The sequence below is a fragment of the Myotis lucifugus genome, unplaced genomic scaffold (genome assembly GCF_000147115.1).
Source record: "Myotis lucifugus unplaced genomic scaffold, Myoluc2.0 scaffold_294, whole genome shotgun sequence".
Classification (NCBI taxonomy): Eukaryota; Metazoa; Chordata; class Mammalia; order Chiroptera; family Vespertilionidae; genus Myotis; species Myotis lucifugus.
The window spans coordinates 181,334-202,454 of record NW_005871342.1 but is presented as its reverse complement, the minus strand read 5'-3'; the positions used below and the strand labels follow the sequence as shown (position 1 = coordinate 202,454).

At 41.2% G+C, this 21,121-nt stretch overlaps 1 protein-coding gene across 1 annotated transcript in view; it reads left to right on the top strand.

Annotated features, from left to right (window-relative positions):
* The first annotated feature begins 1,661 nt into the window (after positions 1-1,661).
* The window catches only part of SPAG1 (sperm associated antigen 1), a 48,456-nt gene continuing 28,996 nt past the window's right edge, over positions 1,662-21,121 (top strand). Inside the window, exons 1-9 of the mRNA XM_023763612.1 lie at positions 1,662-1,826; positions 3,860-4,019; positions 5,845-5,970; positions 8,440-8,504; positions 9,227-9,336; positions 10,066-10,171; positions 10,651-10,781; positions 11,869-11,975; positions 13,422-13,581. Of these exons, the coding sequence (XP_023619380.1) occupies positions 1,687-1,826; positions 3,860-4,019; positions 5,845-5,970; positions 8,440-8,504; positions 9,227-9,336; positions 10,066-10,171; positions 10,651-10,781; positions 11,869-11,975; positions 13,422-13,581 (1,105 nt within the window). The 5' untranslated portion in view covers positions 1,662-1,686. The remainder of the gene's footprint in view (positions 1,827-3,859; positions 4,020-5,844; positions 5,971-8,439; positions 8,505-9,226; positions 9,337-10,065; positions 10,172-10,650; positions 10,782-11,868; positions 11,976-13,421; positions 13,582-21,121) is intronic.

Sequence of the window (21,121 nt, the reverse complement as noted above, 5' to 3'; positions counted from 1 at the left end):
ATAAAATCTCAGGGTTGCAAAATACCTTCCATTTAAGGTAATTTATTTTAATCCTATTGGATGTTTAAACCTCTCCCATCAAAGATCCTCCAGCTCTTTGGTAAATTATCCTAAGACAAACCATTCTATTCTGGGCAACATCAATAATTTAAAAATTCTTTATGTTGCTTTCCTGTAACTTCCACCCTTAAAGTTATGTTGTGATGGGAGCCATTCATCATACTGGACCCTTCCGGTATGGTGCAAAAGCCATAATCTCATTTCTCAGCTGTATCTCATCCAAATGCTGACAAACTGTTATCTATATTCTATACCTAAGTTAAAGCCAGCAGGACTATGGAGGTGAAGCTGACAGGGCATCCTCTTCCTCTGCAGAGGTCCAATATATGACTAGACTCCCAGAGGGCAGGCATGCTGAAGGAAATACTTCAAATGAATTAGGCCCATTGCTGCTGCTTATTTTTAAATTTATCACCCGATATACTTTAGGGCAATGATTTTTAAAAAGTATTGCTTTTAGAGATGAAGGGAGAGGGATAGAGAGAAACATCAATGATGAAAGAGAATAATTGATTGGCTGCCTCCTGCACACCCCCCATTGGGGATGGAGCTTGCAACCTGGGCATGAGCCCCGACCAGAAATCGAACCCTGCCCTCCTGGTTCCAGTGGGTGGGAGTGGGGGCCCAGGCGCGTGGGGCCCAGAGGGCCTTAGGGTGTCCCTCAGCCCCACGCCCCACTTTGTTTTCCAGGTGCCGGGAGTAGAGAGCGCCTTGAAAGGTCACCCTTTCATTAGTTTCTCCCATATATTTACTTTCTTCCGGAAGCTAAAACCCCTTTTCCTTTGTTTAATTACTTCTCCACAATCTATCACCCTTTTTTAAAATGGTATATAGGCTCCCACGCTAAACAGATTCTTTGGGTTTTCACTTTTTTGTGAAGCCCCCCTGTGCATATAAAATAAATGTTTCCTTCTGTTAATGTGTGTTGTATCAATTTAATTCACAGGGCCTCAGTTACTGAACTTAACTAGGTAGAGGAAAGTATTTTTTTACCTTTTTTATAGCACCAAAACCTGCTTAGTCATTGAATTTCAGCATTTACTTAAGTGGAGATAATCCATATATGGTACATAGTAATTTAGCTCCATGAATGTTAGCTGTCATTATCAGGGAGAGGGAGTTTAAAATCAGTAGCCTTCCTCCTTTTCTCTAGAAATAAGACATAATTAATAAAGAAGTACCTAGATGGTTACTGCTATCCAAATTGAGTGATTTTATACACACACACACACACACACACACACACACACACACACACAGTGGGGCCTTGACTTACAAGTGTCCCGACTAACGAGTTTTTCGAGATACGAGCCGTCTCTCGTCCGATTTTTTGCTTTGAGTTGCAAGCTAAAATTCGGGTTATGAGCCAGCTTCAGATACCCCACCGCTAGTTGGCGCAGCGAATGTCACAGTGAACGCCACAACATCAGCCCAGCATCACGTGTCTCACTCGTTCACTTTAAGATTTGACATACGAGTAATTTGAGTTATGAGCTCCATCACGGAACGAATTAAACTCGTAAGTCAAGGCCCCACTGTGTGTGTGTGTGTGTGTGTGTGTGTGTATATATATATATATATATATATATTAGATTCATAACTGTTTTCCTGTACTATATTTCAGCCATGACTGCCAAAGATTGCCCATCATTGTTGGGCTTTGGAACCACAAAAACATTCAAAATTCCCGTTGAACATTTGGATTTCAAGTACATTGAAAAATGTTCAGACGTTAAACATTTGGAGAAAATTCTTTGTGTGCTTAGGTAAGCATTTAAAAATCATTTCTAGTTTCAGTTTGTCAGTTTTAATTATATTGTTCTTGCCTTCTAAAAGCTGAGGCTGCATTAGAAATGCTGGAAGACATCTTCAAGTATCGCTATTGTTTGTTGTATTTTCCCATATTAGGTTCCACAATAGTGGTTTTGATCCTGTTGTTAGTTTGCAATGGTCTGGCTGGTGTACTTCCTGCGTGCACTGTAGGCTAATTTGAAGAGGGCCTTTTTCTTTCTTCCTTCACATTGTCCAGGAAAAGGTAACTGTGAGAGTCGCCAGGAGGATGTAGGGTAGCTCACCAGCCTCCGCTGATAAGGTTATTTGGCCTCTCCCGCTTCGTGCCATCTGGTGACTCTGTGAGCTGGTCACTTGGAGGATGGCGGGGAAGCCAGCCCGGAGGCCGGAACAGGAGGCAGGGAACCGGGCCTTCTCTGGTTAAGAACCCCACGGTGGTGATTCTTTTTTTTTTTTTTTTTTTAATATATTTTATTGATTTTTTACAGAGAGGAAGGGAGAGGGATAGAGAGCCAGAAACATCGATGAGAGAGAAACATCGACCAGCTGCCTCCTGCACATCTCCCACTGGGGATGTGCCCGCAACCAACGTACATGCCCTTGACCAGAATCGAACCCGGGACCTTTCAGTCCGCAGGCCGACGCTCTATCCACTGAGCCAAACCGGTTTCGGCCACGGTGGTGATTCTTAAACTTTCATATACACGTGGTTGTTAAAAATGCAAATTTGAGGGTCCCATTCCCAGAAATTCTACTTTGGGAAATCTGGGGTGGGGCCCAGGAATCTGTGTGTATTTTTTATTTGTTTGTTTTGTTTGGAATCTGTGTTTTTAACAAGTGCCTGGCTAATTGACATGCAGGTGGTCAAGGGAACCCACTTTGAGAATCACTGTCCCGTGCCACGTATTTCAGGTTTCTTGGAGGGTTTTCCCCTGGGGAGTAGCCTGATGTTGCAGAAGCACGTGTGGAGCGTGGCCTCCCTACGGTGGCATCTCTGCGGTGGCTCTCTTTTCTCCCCCGAACCCTTCATCTTACCACTGTGTCCTTCGCTTTTTCTCTCTTGTTACCTTTGGTGTCATGTCCTCCCTAGGCAGCCCTGCTTGTCCCCGGCCAGAGTTGATGTAACAACCTCATCATTTCTGAAATGGAAATAGGAGTCATGTCATTGCTTTCCCTTTTGTTTTTCTCAGCAGTATAAGAACATATTCATGTATATTTGACCAAGGACGATAAACAAAATGAGAAGTTTACGGGATCAAAGTGTCTGAAAGCCATAGTAATAACGTTGGTTCTAAGAAATTCTATGAATAGCTTCATGAAATTGCATTGACTTGGAATGATGGTTTTTTTAAATTTTACTTGAAAATGGGATATATTTCTATTTTTCTAAAAATTTAAAAGTGAACAGACTTACAGGAGAAGGGCAAAAATTGATTTTCTTTTTAATAATAATAATAATAAAAAAGACAAACTAGAACAGATGTCTCCATTTAACCCTCTAAGAGAGGAGTTCTGTTTCCTGGTTGTATTTAGAGTCCTGTTGTTCTAAACTGTTCCTCTGCCATTTTCTTCCCATCCCTTTGGGGAGAGGGGTTGGGGGAGGGGAACAAGCTAGGAGCTCCTCCTTGGAAAGGAAGTCCAGAGTCTCACTTTCTGCCTGCCTCTAATATTGAATCTCCATTTTTAAGTTTAAAATTACCTTATGTACAAAAGGAACATATGTGTGTTAAAGAGGAGAGGAAATGTTATTCATTCGCCTTGTAAATGTGTGTCTTTGTAGCGCCTTCTTTTCTTCCGTTGCACCCCTGCACGGACGAACAGATAATAACGGAGGTTGCACTGGTTGAGGAAGGTGTGTGGGAGCAGCAGCCCCACATGCCCCCGCCTGCGGGGCAGTCCTGAGATCTCCGCAGAGCTCCTGGGCTCCGTGGAACCCAGCCTGCAAACCGCTGGCCTAGCTGATCTCTGAACAAGGCGGTACCTCTAAAATTCTGTACTATTTTTTAAGGTCTGGAGAGGAAGGATATTATCCTGAACTTATAGAGTTTTGTGAAAAGCGCCTTCAAGGATTGGCTCCTCAAAGTAGAGCTTTGAGGAAAGACAAACCTGCAGCGACAGAATCCAGTTTCACAGCGAGAGAATGGGAAAAAATCGATGGCGATATAAAGGTATAGATCAACACTGGTTTTTGTGACATTGTCATGTTGTATATATGTCTACTTCACTTATTCAAAATTCTAGGGTTCTTTTTTGTCAGCCAAAGGCTTTAAAAAAAAATTTTTTTTATTGATTTCGTAGAGGAAGGGAGGAGGGGGGAGAGAGAGAAATAGAAACATTGATGATGAGAGATAATCATTGCTCGGTTGACTCCTGCATGCCCCCCACTGGGAATCAAGCCCCCCAACCTGGGCATGTGCCTTGACTGGGAATCAAACCCTGACCTCCTGGGCCATAGGTCAACCCTCAACCACTGAGCCAGGCTGGCTGGGTTCAGAATGCTATATTTTTAAAAACTTTCATCAGCTTTCTCACTTTACCATTTTATTGACTTGAATTTGAAAATCTGGTTATTAATATAGCTACAACAGTGGTTTATGTTTAGAGTTCTTTAACTTTATTTTGGGGGGATAAAACCTCGTTTTTTAAAAATAGTTCATTGATTTTTAGAGAAAGAGGAAGGCATAGGGAGAGAGAGAGAGAGAGGGAGAAACATTGATGTGAGAGCATAACATCGATCGGCTACCTCTTGTATGCCTCAAACCAGCAACCTTTTGGTTCATAGAGTGACACCCAACCAACGGAGCCACATCGCCAGGGCAAAACCTTTTGGTTTTAGTTGAAGAGCCTGCTTTTACCCCAACAGTGTATTCTTTCAGGTCACTTTTTTAGTTAGTCTCCTTCCCATCCCCATTTCTTTCATGTCTTCCTTGCCACTTCTCCTGCATTCCCCATTCTCTCTCACTCCTTTCTCTCTTCTGCAATTCCTCCTCTCTCCTTCCCTTTCTTCCCTTACTGTGTTTTTATTCTCCTGCTTCTCCTGTTTGCCCCCTCCATCCTCCCTGCCTTCTATACAAATAGGACAGGTAACAGAGTTTATTTCTATATCCCAGTGCCTATTTTAAGAATGTCTAGCAAATATTACACCCTCACTATATATTTGATGAAAAATAAATAATAGAATTTCACAGATAATAAAGAAATATCCTACTCAGTTTTTTCCTGGCACCAGTGACAATTTATTTTATTTTTTTTCTTTTAGTATATTTTATTGATTTCAGAGAGGAAGGAGGAGAGAGATAGAAACATCAATGATAAGAGAGAATCATTGATTGGCTGCCTCCTGCACACCCCACTGGGGATCCAGCCTGCAACCTGGGCTTGTGCCCTGACCGGAATCAATCCGTGACCTCCAGGTTTCTGGGTCAATGCTCGACCAGCGAGCCATGCCAGCCAGGAGACAATTCAGTTTAATGAACATTATTGTGAACCTGTTATATGCCAGACACTGTGCTATGTTCTGGAATCACAAAAATGAGATTAAGACATAGGCTCTGCCCTCAAGGAATTTACAGTGTGGTGAAAGGGATGAACACTAAATAGATTATTTTAAACCATTATGCTAATACATGGAGGGGGAACATTTTTGAACCAAACCAGAAGCTCAGAGAAAGCTTACTGGGAGAGATGGTCAATAAGATCTTGCAAGATAATGAAAAGTAGGAAGGCCCAACAACAATATGAATTTACTTAATAATACTGAGCTGTACACTTAAAAATGATTAGTAGGGTAAATTTTATGATATGTGTATTTTCCCCAAATAAAAAAAGAGTAGGAAGGGCATTCCAGGTAGAGAGAATGGCACGATCAAACTGTCACCTAAAAAACTGGCTGATCCATGGGAAATTTTGATTACATATAGTCTTTTCTAATGCTTGGTTAATTACTTAAAATTGTATATTTGCCTTCATTTTTCTCCTTTTTTTCCCCCTCAGAATTGGGTAACAGAAATTAAAAAAGAAGAAAGTAAAATATATTTTCATGAAACTGAAACATTTCCAGCAAAGGAAGAAAATTTGCCTCCAGTTCGTGGTTCAAACAGCCGTCTTCATGTTGCCAAAGTAGGCCTTTTGGTGCGGGGCGTGGTGGATAGGGGAAGAAGGTTGTGTATGAGGAGAGCTATCTCAGTTTTGTCAGTGCAGCCAAATGGTGATGTGTTCTAGGAGAGCAGGGATTTCTTTCAGCTGGTCATGTGCTATTACCTTCATGAGTAGACCATTGTTCATTAATTGATGAATCAAAATAAAACCACCTTTTCTTTTGAAGACTTGCATCTTAGATTAATTGCCTTTCTTCATTTTTCTTTTGCTGTTTAGTCTCTTCTACTCTGACCAGTTTTTTGTGTTGTTGTTGTTGTTTTTTTAACTTTATTTCAGGAGGAAGGTTGGGGGAGAGAGAGATAGAAACATCAATGACGAGAGAGGATCATTGATTGGCTGCCTCCCGCATACCCCACACTGGGGATCGAGCCCACAACTGGGCAAGTGCCCTGACCAGAAATTGAACTGTGACCTTCTGGTTCATAGGTCGACGCTCAACCACTGAGCTACTCCAGCTGGGCAAGGACATATTTATTTATTTATTTATTTATTTATTTATTTATTTATTCATTCATTTATTTATTCATTTATTTATTATTTTTTGTTAATCCTCACCCAACGATATTTTTCCATAGATTTTTAGAGAGTGGAAGGAAGGGAGAGAGAAACGACACGTTTTTAATATTCTGTGTGATAAAATGGAAAGTATGCAGAAAGCATTTCACTGTGAAGTGAAAGATGATTGTTTTCTCAAGAAAAGCACTTGTGTGATTGAATTGGCAGCTTCAGTTGCCACTTTTTTCTGGAATAAATTTTTCTCCAAAAATTTATGATTATTCAGACTTGGTTTTTTTGGCAGACATTGCGTTGAAAATGAACAAAGTGGGCCTGTCACTTTAACCAACAGTGCTTTTTGCCAGTGATAATACCTGAGCTTTCAAGTATAATCTAGAGTATTTCATATTATTACGTGGCTCTTGAATACCTGCTTGTGACAAAACAATTTCCCATACTCAGACTTTTCTGATGAGCTCCATGAAGATATTAACAGATACGGTTTTTTATTGTATGATGAAATGTATGAATATTTGGAAGATCTGCTTAACTCCACGTGACCAATGCACCATGTTACAAAACCGCTCAGAATGGTTTCAGATTATGACTAACTTCTAAGAAATAATTTCAGAAACTATTTGTGAGCATGATGGCTATTGTTTGCTTCTCTCCCACTCCCTCTGGTGCTTCCAGTGGGCATGTGACCGAGGTCGGGCCACTTACTAGCACCAAGCTAGTGCTTGGTCAGGGATGGGCGCAGGGCCCAAGCTAGGCAATGGGAACCCTTCCCTGGGATGTCTCTAAAGATGGAGAGCAGAGTCCTTTTCCTTTCTGATTGGGAGGCCTGCGAGGTTATAACCCAGGCTGCTTGTGGCCATGTTTTCTACTACATGGAGAAAGCAAGTAGCCAGCAGGGAAAACAAAATCAGTAGGCAGAGAGAAGCAGGGATGAGGAAGGGGTGGGGAGAGGAATTGGAGAGAGACCATATGACGCTTTCATCCAGCAATATCCCTGCCCTGCCTTTCATCAGTTTGGTTACATAAGCCAATAATGTATTCTTTTTAAATACAATTAGTCCAAGTTGGGTGTCTGTTATTGCAAACAAACCAGCTTTGAGTAATACAGCAAAATATTCTCCAGTGCCTAGGTTTTAAAAGAATGAGTGATAGTTTATTACTTTTTTATTATAAGAAAATCACTGCCGAAACCGGTTTGGCTCAGTGGATAGAGCGTCAGCCTGCGGACTGGAGGGTCCCAGGTTCGATTCTGGTCAAGGGCATGTGCCTGGGTTGCGGGCACATCCCCAGTGGGAGATGTGTGGGAGGCAGCTGATCGATGTTTCTCTCTCATCGATGTTCTAACTCTCTATCTCTCTCCCTTCCTCTCTGTAAAAAATCAATAAAAAATATATTTTTAAAAAAAAGAAAATCACTAATAATCATTTCACATGTGATTTTTAAAAATTTTATGTATGTGCTTAAAGTCCTATAGATTGCTCTGAGATTAACTACAAATTTTTTAAAAATATTTTTTTTTTGATTTCAGAGAGGAATGGAGAGGGAGAGAGAGATAGAAACATCAATGATTAGAGAGAATCATTGATCGGCTGCTTCCTGCACACCCCTTACTGGGGATGAAGCCTGCAACCAGGCAGGTGTCCTAACCTGGAATCCAACAGTGACCTCCTGTCCATAGGTTAACATCAACCACTGAGCAACACCTGCTGGGCGAATTAACTACAAATTTAAAATCCTTTGAAGCTTGATATATATTCTTTTCTTAATAATTTTAATACTGGATTTCTTATAGCTTAAAGGGTATTTTTCTTATTCATTCAGTTTTCTTATTAATCCAGTTCTTCACATTGCATTTATAATAAAACCTGCTAATCTTATATTAAGTATGTCTCATAAAGTATGTTTTTATTCTTTTAGGGAAAATATTCTAAAAGTAGATCAGCTAAAAAGAATATTCCAAGGGATTATGCAGAGTGGGATAAGTATGTTTTACATTTTTTATGTAAAATTTGTCACTGAAAACTTCTCTACCACAAAGTACTGTAATAAGTTCTTAATTATTGTAAACCTGAACATCAAGAATAGCAAGGTACTTCAGTAGAGTACTCAGAGTATATAGTCTAAGCACTCTTGATCTTGTTTTTCATTAAATAAAAATCTCCTGCATCCTTTTGTTTATGAGAGCAACCACAAATAAATAATATAATCCTTATACCTATTCAAAATAAAAAAGAACAAAAGTTTTAAATTGAGAGATTAAAAATGGCGGCAGAGTAAGTGGATGCTGCGGGGACATGCTCCCAGGAACAAGCTGGACTTACAACTAAAATACAGAAAAACTTACTGAATAATCAACGGAAAACTCGCAGGAGAGAACTCTGATATCCGAGGAACGAAAGTGGAGACCGCATAGAGACTGATTTATTTTGTATATTGTAAAAAAATAAAATAAAGAGTTAAAAAAATTTAAATTGAGAGAAATGTGTTACAATTTTAATTACAAAAATCTAAATAGTTTAGATCTGATTAATGTTTAAGTTCTCACTAAATTACATGGTTAATAAGAAAGAATACAGAAAACTTGTAATATAAGCTATTATGCATTTTTGGAATGTGTGTTTAAAGGCATGGTGATACAAATACAAGAATATCATTAATATATTTTAATGTATTGTACTTTTTTGTTTTTATTCTTTCTTTTAAGATTTGATGTGGAAAAGGAATGTTCAAAAATTGATGAAGATAGCAAAGAAAAAACTCTAATAAACAACAAGTCACATTTGTCTAAAATTGAGACAAGACTAGACACAGCAGGTAATTGGGGAAATACAAGAACAATTTAGTAGTCTTTAAGTTTTTAAAGTTATAATAAAAACTGTCAATCTAGAGGACATTCTCTCTTCTTTTAAGTGGTTGCCTCCCACACTGGGATCAAGCTTGCAACCAAAGTACATGCCCTTGACTGGAATCGAACCTGTGACCCTTCAGTCCATGGGCCAGTGCTTTATCCACTGAGCCAAACCAGTTGGGCAAAGGCTTTCTCTTTAAATGCTACAGATTTTCATGACAAGTTTATGCATTTTCTCCTAAAGTGACCACTTCTAACAAATTCAGATCTATCCTTTATTTAATTCTATATGATTAACAGTTATACTTCTTAAATTTTAGTAAGACTTAAAAATACAAACCATTTTTTACTGTAATTTGTTTTTCATTTCTTTTTTTTAAATCCTCTTTTTCCTTCAAATCCCTCAAATTTATTTTCTTTTTGCTTCAAAACAAAATGATGGAACAGTTTGTTTTCATTTGAAGTCCATAGGCGTATAGTACCTTTAAAGAGAAACAAAATCAGTCATAAAATATGTAAACCCTCAACAATTGTGAATGATTAGAAAAAAGAAAAATTACTAAATTTAGGAAATCATTTCTTTTAATTATTTACAATTTTCAGCTTCTCTTAAAATAAGCATTCTTGGATTTAACATTTTGTAAATATTCTATTAAATTATACTTTTACTTAAAGCAGGTACCATTTGTTTCTAGGTCTGACTGAGAAGGAAAAGGATTTTCTTGCTACTCGTGAAAAGGAGAAAGGAAATGAAGCTTTCAAGTCGGGAGATTATGAAGAGGCTGTGAAGTATTATACCAGGTGAGCAGATTTTTGTGTGGTTTAAACTTGCTATTTAAAAAAAAATGGTAGCATTTAAATTTGATTATTGAAAGGATATAAATAAGCTAAATGGCCTATGTCAGACTCACTCAAGATATTGTATTTATCATAAATTCACTTCTGTTTCAGTATTATTTTGTATTGGTTTCAGGTATAAAGCATAGTGGTTAGACAATCATGTACATTACAAAGTGTTCCCCCAATATTTCCAGTACCCACCTGACACCCTACATAGTTATTGCGATGTCATTGCCTATATTCCCTGTGCTGTGCCTTAAGTCCCCGTGACTCTTTTATAACAGCCCTAACTTTTTCCCCCAGCCCCCCAACACCTTCCTCTCTGGCAACCACCAGTCCATTCTCTGTGTCTACGACTCTGCTTTAACTTAAGCTGCATTTCTCTGTCTTCTTGTATTGACCACTGGTCTGCTTGTTGCCAATGAGCGTTTGTTTTATAGGAGCATATCCGTGCTTCCCACCGCAGCAGCCTATAACAATCGAGCTCAAGCAGAACTCAAACTACAGAACTGGAACAGTGCTTTTCAGGATTGTGAAAAGGTCTTGGAGTTAGAGCCTGGAAACGTAAAAGGTAAAACATATGCAAAGGGTGCTTTTAAATTTACAGCAGGATCCTTAAAGACTCTTTGTAGACACTCATTATGTTCACACTAAACGTATGTCAAATAAACTCAGATTTCTATATGGAATCATGACCTTCATAAAGTTACTTTTAATTTCAAGTTTAACTTGGAATTTAAGTCCCTGGTTTTGCATTGAAGTAGCCGATAATTTCAGACGATTCAATAAAATATATGTGTTTTTTAAAGAACTATCTCAAGCTTGCATTTAACTATGGGGTTTTTTCTTTCCATTGTTTTTTTTTATTTTGTAAAATACATATAAAATTGACCATTTTAATCATTTTTAAGTGTACACTTCAATGGTATTGTTGTGCAGTCATCATTACCATCCATCTCTCTCTCTCTCTCTCTCTCTCTCTCTCTTTTTAAATTTTTATTTCAGAGAGAAAGGGAAAGGGAGAGAGAGGTAGAAACATCAATAATGAGAGAGAACCTTTGATCGGCTGCCTCCTGCACACCCCCTACTGGGGATTCAGCCCGCAAACCCGGGATGTGCCCTGACCAGTATTCAAACCAGCAACCTCTTGGTGCATGGGACAATGCTCAATCCACTGAGCCACCAGCCGGGGCAAAATGATTTATATTTCCATAGTTCGTCCTTCCTTCCCCCCTCCCTCCCTCCCTTCCTTCTTTCCTTTATTCAATCCTTCCTTCCTTCCTAAATTTGAATAAATGATTTTCAAAGTTTTCAGAGAGTGGTGAAATAATGCTCGTGGTGATTCTAAGGAGGCAAACATTGTTTAACGAGAGGCCTCCACTATGTCGCACAGCACGGAATCTCTCAGCCCCTGGAGGAGCTGGCAGGGCCTGGGGCTGCCAGAGGGCCAGGTGGTTGGAGGGGACAGGTGCCTGGTGCAGCCTCTTGTTTAACTCAGTACCATTTTCTGTATGTGCGACAACATGAGAATGGGTGTCGTTAAGCTTTGCACAATTGCATCCTAAACCGTTCTGTGCTACTTGTGTTCTTCCACTCAAAAAATTGTTAACCATAACACCATATGTTAAAACAGGCAACTTATTTTAGTAAAATTTCAGCTCTTCTGCGCCGTGCCACTACATTTAAACATCAGAACAAGCTCCAGGACGCGATGGAGGATTTGCATCAAGTGCTGGATGCTGAACCTGATAACGAGTTGGCCAAAGTAAGTACAGAAAGTGATTCCTCACAGAATTCCGTAGTTTGCTGCTTCTGTGTTTATGTGACATCAATCTTGCTGGACACATGATGCTGAGGATTAGGTTACAGCTTTAAAAAGTAGGTACATCCCAGACACCCCCAAGGGGTTAACATCAATTTGAAGTGGAAGAAAGCAAGCTCTTCAATTGTTCAGAACTGTCAACCTACTTCTGAAGGACAAATACTCAATTTTCTTTTTCTTTCCTGCAGTGCTGTAGGCAGTGGTTTTCTTTGAGCTAATTCCAATTTATTATGCAGGGCAGTGCCTACATTTCCTGGGCTTAGGCAAGAGCTCGATGGCCATAAAAGAGTGCTTCTTTCTGTAACTTGCATGGAAAGCATGCGTCACTGACACAGAGTGACTCAGATATGCACTGGGCAGGTGTGTGTGGGTGGGGCGGGGGGGTGTCTGTGGTAAGGCCTTGAAGAGTAGAGTAAGTGTTGAGAACTGTGAAGGCTCTGAGATTTTACCCTGCTTGCAAATTAGCAAGGTGGCCGAGAGGAATATACAAGATTCCTGGGTCGGACACAAAGGACTTGGTTGCAGCATAGCAAGCTGATGAGCTGCAAGTCCATGTCACTTCCCCTGGCTCCCAAGTCTCATGGGGGCAGCACAGAAAGGCCCAGGGAGATGCTGCACACTCAGTGCATTCGTGTCCCAGCGGAGGCATCCCCCACGTTTCATGGAACATAAGCACATCTGCCCAACTAGCGTGAGAGGGAGACATTATCTTTTTTCCCAGAGAGCAAGCAAACCTGCTCTTTCCTCTGGAGAGAAATATTCTCTTTCCCAAGGCAGTTCACGGAGAGATACTCTATTTTCCAAGGCATACATCCTTAAAAAGATAGTCTGACGTCGTTTAGTTTCTCTGCTCACAATGTGTTCAGAAATGAGAAGCTCATGGAGCACTGTATTCCAACAAGCAGTTCCAGTTTTCCTCATACGCCTGCTGGGTATCTATCTCTGAATGGCAGCTAAAGTCCCTAGAGCATCAGCTGCATTTGTCAAGCCAGCATTTCAGTGAATTCATTGTAAGGCCCAGTTTAGGAACACATCTTTTCCCCATAATATTTCCTTTTCTTAACGGTATGTTTAATATATATGCACGTGAACATATCTAGGAAGATGATCATCAGAATACCAAGTGTTACCTAAGTGGCAGATCATTTTTTCTGCCTTTTTTATACTTGTTAATGCTTTAGGTTTCTTACAACAACCATTTGTGTCTATAATCAGACAAAGCAACAAAGTTGTTTGAAAAAGAAAAACAGCAGACCACCATGAAAAGCCTTATGTTAATTATCATTGTTCCCTTTTTAATAACTTCATATTCTTGCCTGAAAGAATAGTTTTATTTTTTATTAAAGGAAAACATCTTTTTTTTTTTTTAATATGGCGATTATGTTGCAGAAAACCCTGTCAGAGGTTGAAAGAGAGCTGAAAAATTCTGCGCCCACATCTAAGACTCACACCAAGGGAAAAAGGATGGTTATTCAGGAAGTAGAAAACTCAGAAGATGAAAATGGAAAAGAAAGCGAAAGAAAACATGAAGATGGCAGTAGAGATAAGAGTAAAACATTTTTTCTCTTTTGGTTATGTAAAATACTGCTTTTTTATATGACGAGTTAGTCTATCAAACTTTTTATAGCTTTACCTTGTAAATCCACAAGCAGGTTTTTCCTTAATCTTTTTCTTAATATAGCTCATTTTTCTTTTTCCTTTATTTATTTTTTTATATATTTTTTTAAAAAATTGATTTCAGAGAGGAACAGTGAGGGAGAGAGAGATAGAAATCGCAATGATGAGAGAGAATCATTGATTGGCTGCCTTCAGCATGCCCCCTATTGGGGATTGAGCTCGCAACCCGGGCATATGCCCTTGGCCAGAATTGAGCCTGGGACACTTCAGTCCATAGGCCGACGCTCTATCCACTGAGCCAAACTGACTAGGGCTCATCTTTTTTTAAATATAATCTCCCAAACTCATTTTTCTTCTTAACCTGACATTGTTTTCTAATGCTCAATTTCATTCCTGATTATCTTTTTTTAAAATTGATTTCAGAGAGGAAGGGAGAGGGAGAGAGAGATAGAAACATCAGTGATGAGAAAGAATCATTGATCGGCTGCCCTCTTCTGGGGATTAAGCCTACAACCCGGCCATGTGCCCTGACTGGGAATTGAGCCGTGATCTCCTGGTTCGTAGGTCGATGTTCAACCACTGAGCCACACTGGCCAGGCTATCATCTTTTTTAAAAATATATATTTTTTCATTAATTTGTAAAAGAGAGGGTAAGGAAGAAGGAGAGATAGAAACATCAATAATGAGAGAGAATCATCATTTGGCTGCCTCCTGCACGTCCCCTACTGGGGATCAAACCTAAAACCTGGGTATTTGCCCTGACCAGGAATCATTTCTGATTTTGTCATTCATGGCCCCAAATTATTTTGTAGAGTATGGAATATATAAAAATATGTAAGATTCAGAAAACAAAAGTTTCTTGATAAGAAGAATATAAATTTTAAGACCAGTTAGTTCCCTTTTATCAGGAAAGCAAATCAAGATTAAGTGGAATAGTCCTAGCCGGTTTGGCTCAGTGGCTAGACCGTCAGCCTGCGGAGTGAAGGGTCCCCGGGTTGGATTCTGGACAGGGCATATGCCCAGGTTTTGGGCTCGATCTCCAGTAGGGGGCGTGCAGGAGGCAGCTGATTAATGACTCTCTCATCATTGATGTCTCTCTCCCCCTCCCTTCTTCTCTGAAATCAATAAAAGTATATTAAAAAAAAAGATTAGGTGGAATAAAAAGTTGGAAGCCATTTTAAAGTCATCCTTTTAAAATGAAATAAAATGATTGGAACTATTTTATGCTTACTTCTACCAAGTTTTATTGTTAGATGGCTTGTAAAAAGAGATCTTGGAGCCTTGGACAAGACAGGAGAAATTCAAGTCACTATTAGGAAAATAATGTTAAAGTCCGGAGGAGATTATCGAGCTGGAATCTTTGCGGGTGGTTTCCCATTCCACCACATTCCAAGAAAGAATTGTTAGTCATTATGTGGCAGGCGCCGGGAACAGCAGCGGGTGTCTGACCAGGGGGGTCAGACCAACCTGAGTTCAGCAGCCTCGGTACTTGGGTTCTGGCTAGAAAAGAATTCAGAGCCAAGAGAACATTTATTTGAGAACATTTATTTGTTAAATCACAGAGGTAGAGAAAGTAATTCCTAGAAGAGATGGGCTTAGGAAGGCAAGTTATGGAGGCAAAGGAAGGGCCCTTGGAGCCTGGGGCAGGGAGGAGGAAGGAAAAGGGAAGGCACCTGTATGCTCTCTGGAGGGAGAGCGCACTGGGTCCTCCATCCTAAGGGTTTTAGGGTGGAGCCTTTAGGGCAGGTCCCAGGGGAAGGTTTGAATAGATAGTCAGCAGCTTTCCAGGTGTGTCCTTCAGGGTTGTGGTCTCCACTGGTTGATTGTGGCACCAGGGCAGGGGGTCTTTATTCAAAGCAGCTGGTTTTGTTGCTTATCTGGGTCTGGAGCTGAAATACAACTGAGGCCTAGATGTTATCTCTAGGGGGGAAAGGTCAGGGGTTCCAAACCCAGTGACCATTGATATGCTTGGGGAGGAAAAGTCACCATGGGGGCGAGGTCCCACCCTACCATTGATTGTCTGTTGCCAGGCACCTGGGGCTTTCCACTCTGGTGACCTTCTGACCTGGCCCAGGGTCCTTGCCCTACTCATGTCCAACTGCCCACCATAGATAATACCGCATTTTCTTTATCCATTCATCAGGTGGTGGACACTTGGGTTGCTTCCACTTTTGGGCTATTAATAATGCTGCTGTGAATATTCAGGTTTATGTGTGTGGACATGTTTTTGATTTTCTTGGGTATCGGAGTGAAATGCTTGAGTTATATTGTAACTCTGTGTTTAACTTCTTGAGGAACTGCCAGACTGTTTTCCAAAGTGGCTATAGCATTTTATATTCCCAGTGGCCATGACTGAGGATTCCAATTTCTCTACATTCTTGCAAACACTTGCTAATGCGAAGTGGTAATTCCTCATGGTTTCAATTTGCATTTCTCTAATAACTTATTGTGTTAACCACTTTTTCATGTGTTCATAAGCCATTTGTATATCTTTTTGGATAAATGTTATTCAAGTCCTTTTGCCATTTTACATTAAATTACTTGCCTTTTTATTGTTGCAGTAGAGGCCCAGTGCATGAAATCTGTGCATGGGTGGGATCCCTAGGCCTGGCTAGCAATCAGGGCCTATTGGGGCCAAGCCGGCCAGGGCCTGCCAGCTGCCGCCGGGGTCTAGGGACGGGGCCAGAGGGATGGGGGAGGGACGGGGAGAGGTTGACTGGCTGTGGGAGGTTGACTGTGGGAGCGCACTGACCACCAGGGGGCAGCTCCTGTGTTGACTGTCTGCCCCCTTGTGGTCAGTGCGCATCATAGTGACTGGTGGACCGGTCATTCTGATCATTCGATCGTAATGGTTGCTTAGGCTTGTATATATATATATATATAGATTATAAATCTTTAGATAGTAGACCCTTATCAGATAATAATTTGCATATTATTTCTTCCATCCAGTGGGTGGTCTTTCTACTTTCTCGATTACATCTTTTGCTGCACAAAAGTTTTACATTTTGATGAAGTCCAATTTCTTTTTCTTTTGTGCTTGAGCCTTTCGTATCATATATAAAATCATTGTTAAATCCAAGGTCATGTAGATTTATCCCTATGTTTTTTTTCTAAGAGTTTTATGATTTAGCTCATATTTTGGACATTGATTTATTTTGATTAATTGTGGTAGGGAGGAGTCCAACTTAACCTTAGCTTTTTTTTTAACATGTGGAAATTCAGTTTTCCCAACATCACTTTTTAGAGACTATTCTTGACACTTTTGTCAAAAGTCAATTGGCCATAGATGTATGGGCTTATTACTGGACCCTCAGTTCTATTCCATTGGTCTATATGTCTATCTTTATGCTAGTACCACTCTGGATTGTTTTTGTTGTTAATCCTCACCCAACGATATTTTTTCCAGTGATTTTTTTTATAGAGAGTGGCAGGGAGGGATGGAGCGGGAGGAGAGAGAGAAAAAATAACACATCGATGTGAAAGAGACCCATTGATTGCCTCCCTCACTCACCAAGGATGGAATCTGCAACCCTTCTGTGCCCGGGCTGATGCTCTAACCACTGAGAAATACTGACCAGGGCAGTAGCAATGTTTTGATTACTGTAGCTTTTAGTAAGTTTTGAAATCAGAAGTATGAGTCCTGCCTGGCTGGTGTGCCTCAGCGGTTGACCCAGGAACCAAGAGGTCACTGGTTCTATTCCTGGTCAGGGCACATGCCTGGGTTGCAGGCTTGATTCCCAGTAGGAGGCAGCCAATCGATGATGTTCCTCTCTCTCTCATCGATGTTTCTCTCTATCCCTCTCCCTTCCTCTCTCTAAAAATCAATAAAAACATATTTTTTAGACAAAGAAGTATGAGTCCTTTGATTTTGTTCTTTTTCAAGATTATTTTGGCTACTTTGGAATTCCATATTAAATTGAAGATCAGTTTTTCTATTTCTGCAAAAAAGTCTATGGAATTTTGATAGGGATTATGTTGAATCTGTAGTTCACTTTGGCTAGTATTGATATCTTAACAACATGAAATCTCCCTATCTATGATCAAGAAATATCTTTCCAGCCCTAGCTGGTTTGGCTCAGTGGATAGAATGTCAGCCTGTGGACTGAAGGGTCCCGGGTTTGATTCTGGTCAAGGGCACATGGCTGGGTTGCGAGCTCAATCCCCAGTAGGTGCGTGCAGGAGGCAGCCAATCAATGATTCTCTCTCATCATTGGTGTTCCTATCTCTTTCTCCCTCTCCCTTCCTCTCTGAGATCAATAAAAATATATTTTTAAAGAAAGAAAATAAATATCTTTTCCCCCTAGCCAGTTTGGCTCAGTGAATTGAGCATTGGCCCGTGGATTGAAGGGTCTTGGGTTCAATTGTGGTTAAGGGCATGTACCTCGATTACAGGCTCAGTCCCCGGCCTGTTCCAATCGATGTGTCTCTCTTACATTGCTGTTTCTCTCTGTCTCTCCCCCTCCCTTTCACTCTCTCTAAAAAAAGTCAATGGAAAATATCCTTGAGTGAGGATTAAGAGCAACAACAAAAGATGTTTTTTAAAAAAGAAATATCTTTCCACTTAATTAATTTCTACTGTTGAACTGCTCTTCTATTCCTGAGATAAATCCCACTGATGGTGGCATATAATCCTTTTAATATGCTATTGGATTTGGTTTGCTTGGATTTTGTTGAGGATTTTTGCATCTACCAACTCCCCAAACTACCCTCTAAGGCTACTGAAATCCTGGTGGTCTTTAGTTCTATTGGTTCTCGTCAGTCCTTGTGCAAATGACACTGTTGGCCATTACTTCCTTGGATATTTATTGCTGACTCCTTTCTCCCTGAAGTACTCATTCTTCTTGGTATGCCCTCCTGGCTTTTTTCTCTCATTTCTAGGCACTCCTCCATCTCCACTGTAGATTTTCCCTGTGACCATCTTTTAAGAATTGATCTGAATGACCCAGCCCACATTCAGACTTCAGTGATTCTTTATATGCCAGCAACTCCCAAGTCAGTGTCTCTAGAGAAGGCCACTCCTCTGGTCCACATTCAGAGTCTCCTCCTGAGCACGTCTTCTGGAATGTCCTACAGGCAGTGCGGCACCTGACAGGACTCACAGGACTTTCGTGTTCTGGCCTCTGTTTACCTTTACAGAGGCTGGCCAGGTTGTTCAGGGACATTCCATCTTAAGGAAAGAGGTACGGCAGGGCATTCGGTTCAATTCATTTGAATCCCAGTTACGCTGGGACTTTTCGCTCTCTGTGCTTGAGCAAATGCCTTAGCGACTTCTTGTGTCTCTTATTTGTAAAGCGGGGATGATATGACTTGGTCTGAAAATTAATGACAATGTATGTGAAGGCCTTGGCCCATATAAAGTTCTAAATAAACTGCAGCTATTTAGTAATAGTATCGGTCAGACATGGGAGGATAGCATACCAGGGAATGGACAATCGTACTAAGCTGTCCATTGTTACTGCTGACACTGACCTGTGCTCCCATCCGTTTCTGTTCTGTCTGGGTGGGGACTTCAGCAGCAGGTATCAGCTACAGATGGGAGCCTTGCTTTCATAATCCTACTGTTACGGGGGAGAGGGAGAGACCTCGGTTCTTGCCTTCTGAGGGAAAGATTTAAATCAAGAGACAAAGTGCAGAAAAGCAAGCAAGAGTGTATTGACCTCAGCAAAAATATACTTAGGAGTGTGAAACGAAGAAGGGCATAGAAGCAGCAACAGGAGAGCCTACACTGGGCCGCCTTAGCTCGCTGGGAAGTCAGAGGACGAGGAGCCTTGGAGACAGGTTCAGGGGGTGAGCCCCAGACGGGCTGCTGCTGCCCATTGCCCCCCTGGTTGCTAGTCTCATGGAGTCCCTTAGAGGTTAGGGGATACGTGCATACATTCGGGAGGTGGTGGGGGGAGTGGAAGGGGAAGGGAATGGCAGGGGCATGCTCCCTGGGAGAGTGCACTGGCATCTTCATTGTCAGGGGTTTTATTTTATTTTATTTTTAAATATTTTTATTGCTTTCAGAGAGGAAGGGAGAGGGAGAGATAGAAATATCAAGGATAAGAGAGAATCACTGATCAGCTGCCTCCTGCGCGCCCCACACTGGGGATCGAGCCCGCAACCCAGGCACGTACCCTGACGGGGAATCAGACCTTGACCTCCTGGTTCATGGGTTGACGCTCAACCACTGAGCCACGCCTGCCTGGCGCAAACCGTTTACTCTTAAGTGTCCTTGGTTTAGGGGAAATAGGGTTTACTAGGCTGCTGTAAACTGCTGTTTAACTCTCTGTCTCAGTTCCCCTATTTTGGAATTTTCCTAGTTTCTTACTATTCTATAACATGACTGGGTCCAATCTAGGGTTTAGCACTATTATACGATTTTTTAAATCATTGTAATGGAAAACTCTCTTTTTTAAAAACAAATTGTTGATTGATTTTAGATCGGGGAAGAGAGAGAAAGGACATGAATTTGTTTCAGCTATTCATGTGTTCATTGTATGTGCCCTGATGGGATGGAATCCACCCCTAACCAACTTGGCTACCCCGCCAGGGCCCAAAACTTACCGTCTTTTAAAGACTCACTTTAAAACCAAGGTGCTTATTTGATGTGATCTCTTTGCTAAGTTCGCTTTAAAGTGACTTACAAATCCCTTGGGCTTTATTTTTCTGTCAAGTGATCTTTATCTCCTAGTTCTTTAACATAGGAGAGGTACCCTAGCTTTGGGTGCAATTATTGTATCCAACTTTTAGTAACTGCATTCGCTCGAAAATCGTACCTGGAAGAAAAGCGCTTGCTTTGTAAGATCTACCTTTGCCTGTGGGCTCTGATGAAGGGAATGACTCTGAAATGCCGGTTTGCAAATCAGAAGCCCTTTCGTGTTTAAAGAGTTAAATACGAGCTTGGCTGCCGTCCACAGCCCCCGGAGAGCCCCGGGGGGCTCGGGCGCGGGCGGCCGGGCGGACCGGCCTGGAGGTGCGGGGGCCGCGGGACTCCGCCCGAGAGAGGGCGGCGCCCCGCTTCCCCGCCCCGCCCGCCCGCGGCCCGGCGCCCGGCACCCCCGCGAACCCCCATGATAAAAAAGGAAGCAAACAACTCACTTCCCGCATCTATAGCAAGCAATGTTTTAGATGGCTACAATGTAATCAGGCATATAAAAATTTTAATTGGAATTGGGCAGGGCCAAACCAGAAGCAGTTAGAAATACCCCACCCAGGGAACAGAGCTTTATAAAGAAAAAAAATGTAAGCGACTCACGGACATCACTTGACTGGCTGTAGCTTGAGTGTTTGCCTTATTTAGAAAGCCTAGCTGGCTGTATGGGATTGGTGTCCTTCCATGTGATATCTTGACCGTGAGGATTTATGGGCTTAGATTTTGCTTGCTTATGTGCTGCTAAGGATAGGACTCCTTCAGTCTAATTGTCCTTCTGGTATTAATAGGACGGGGCTTGGAACATATTTTGCACATGAACAACAGCACTTAGAAGCTG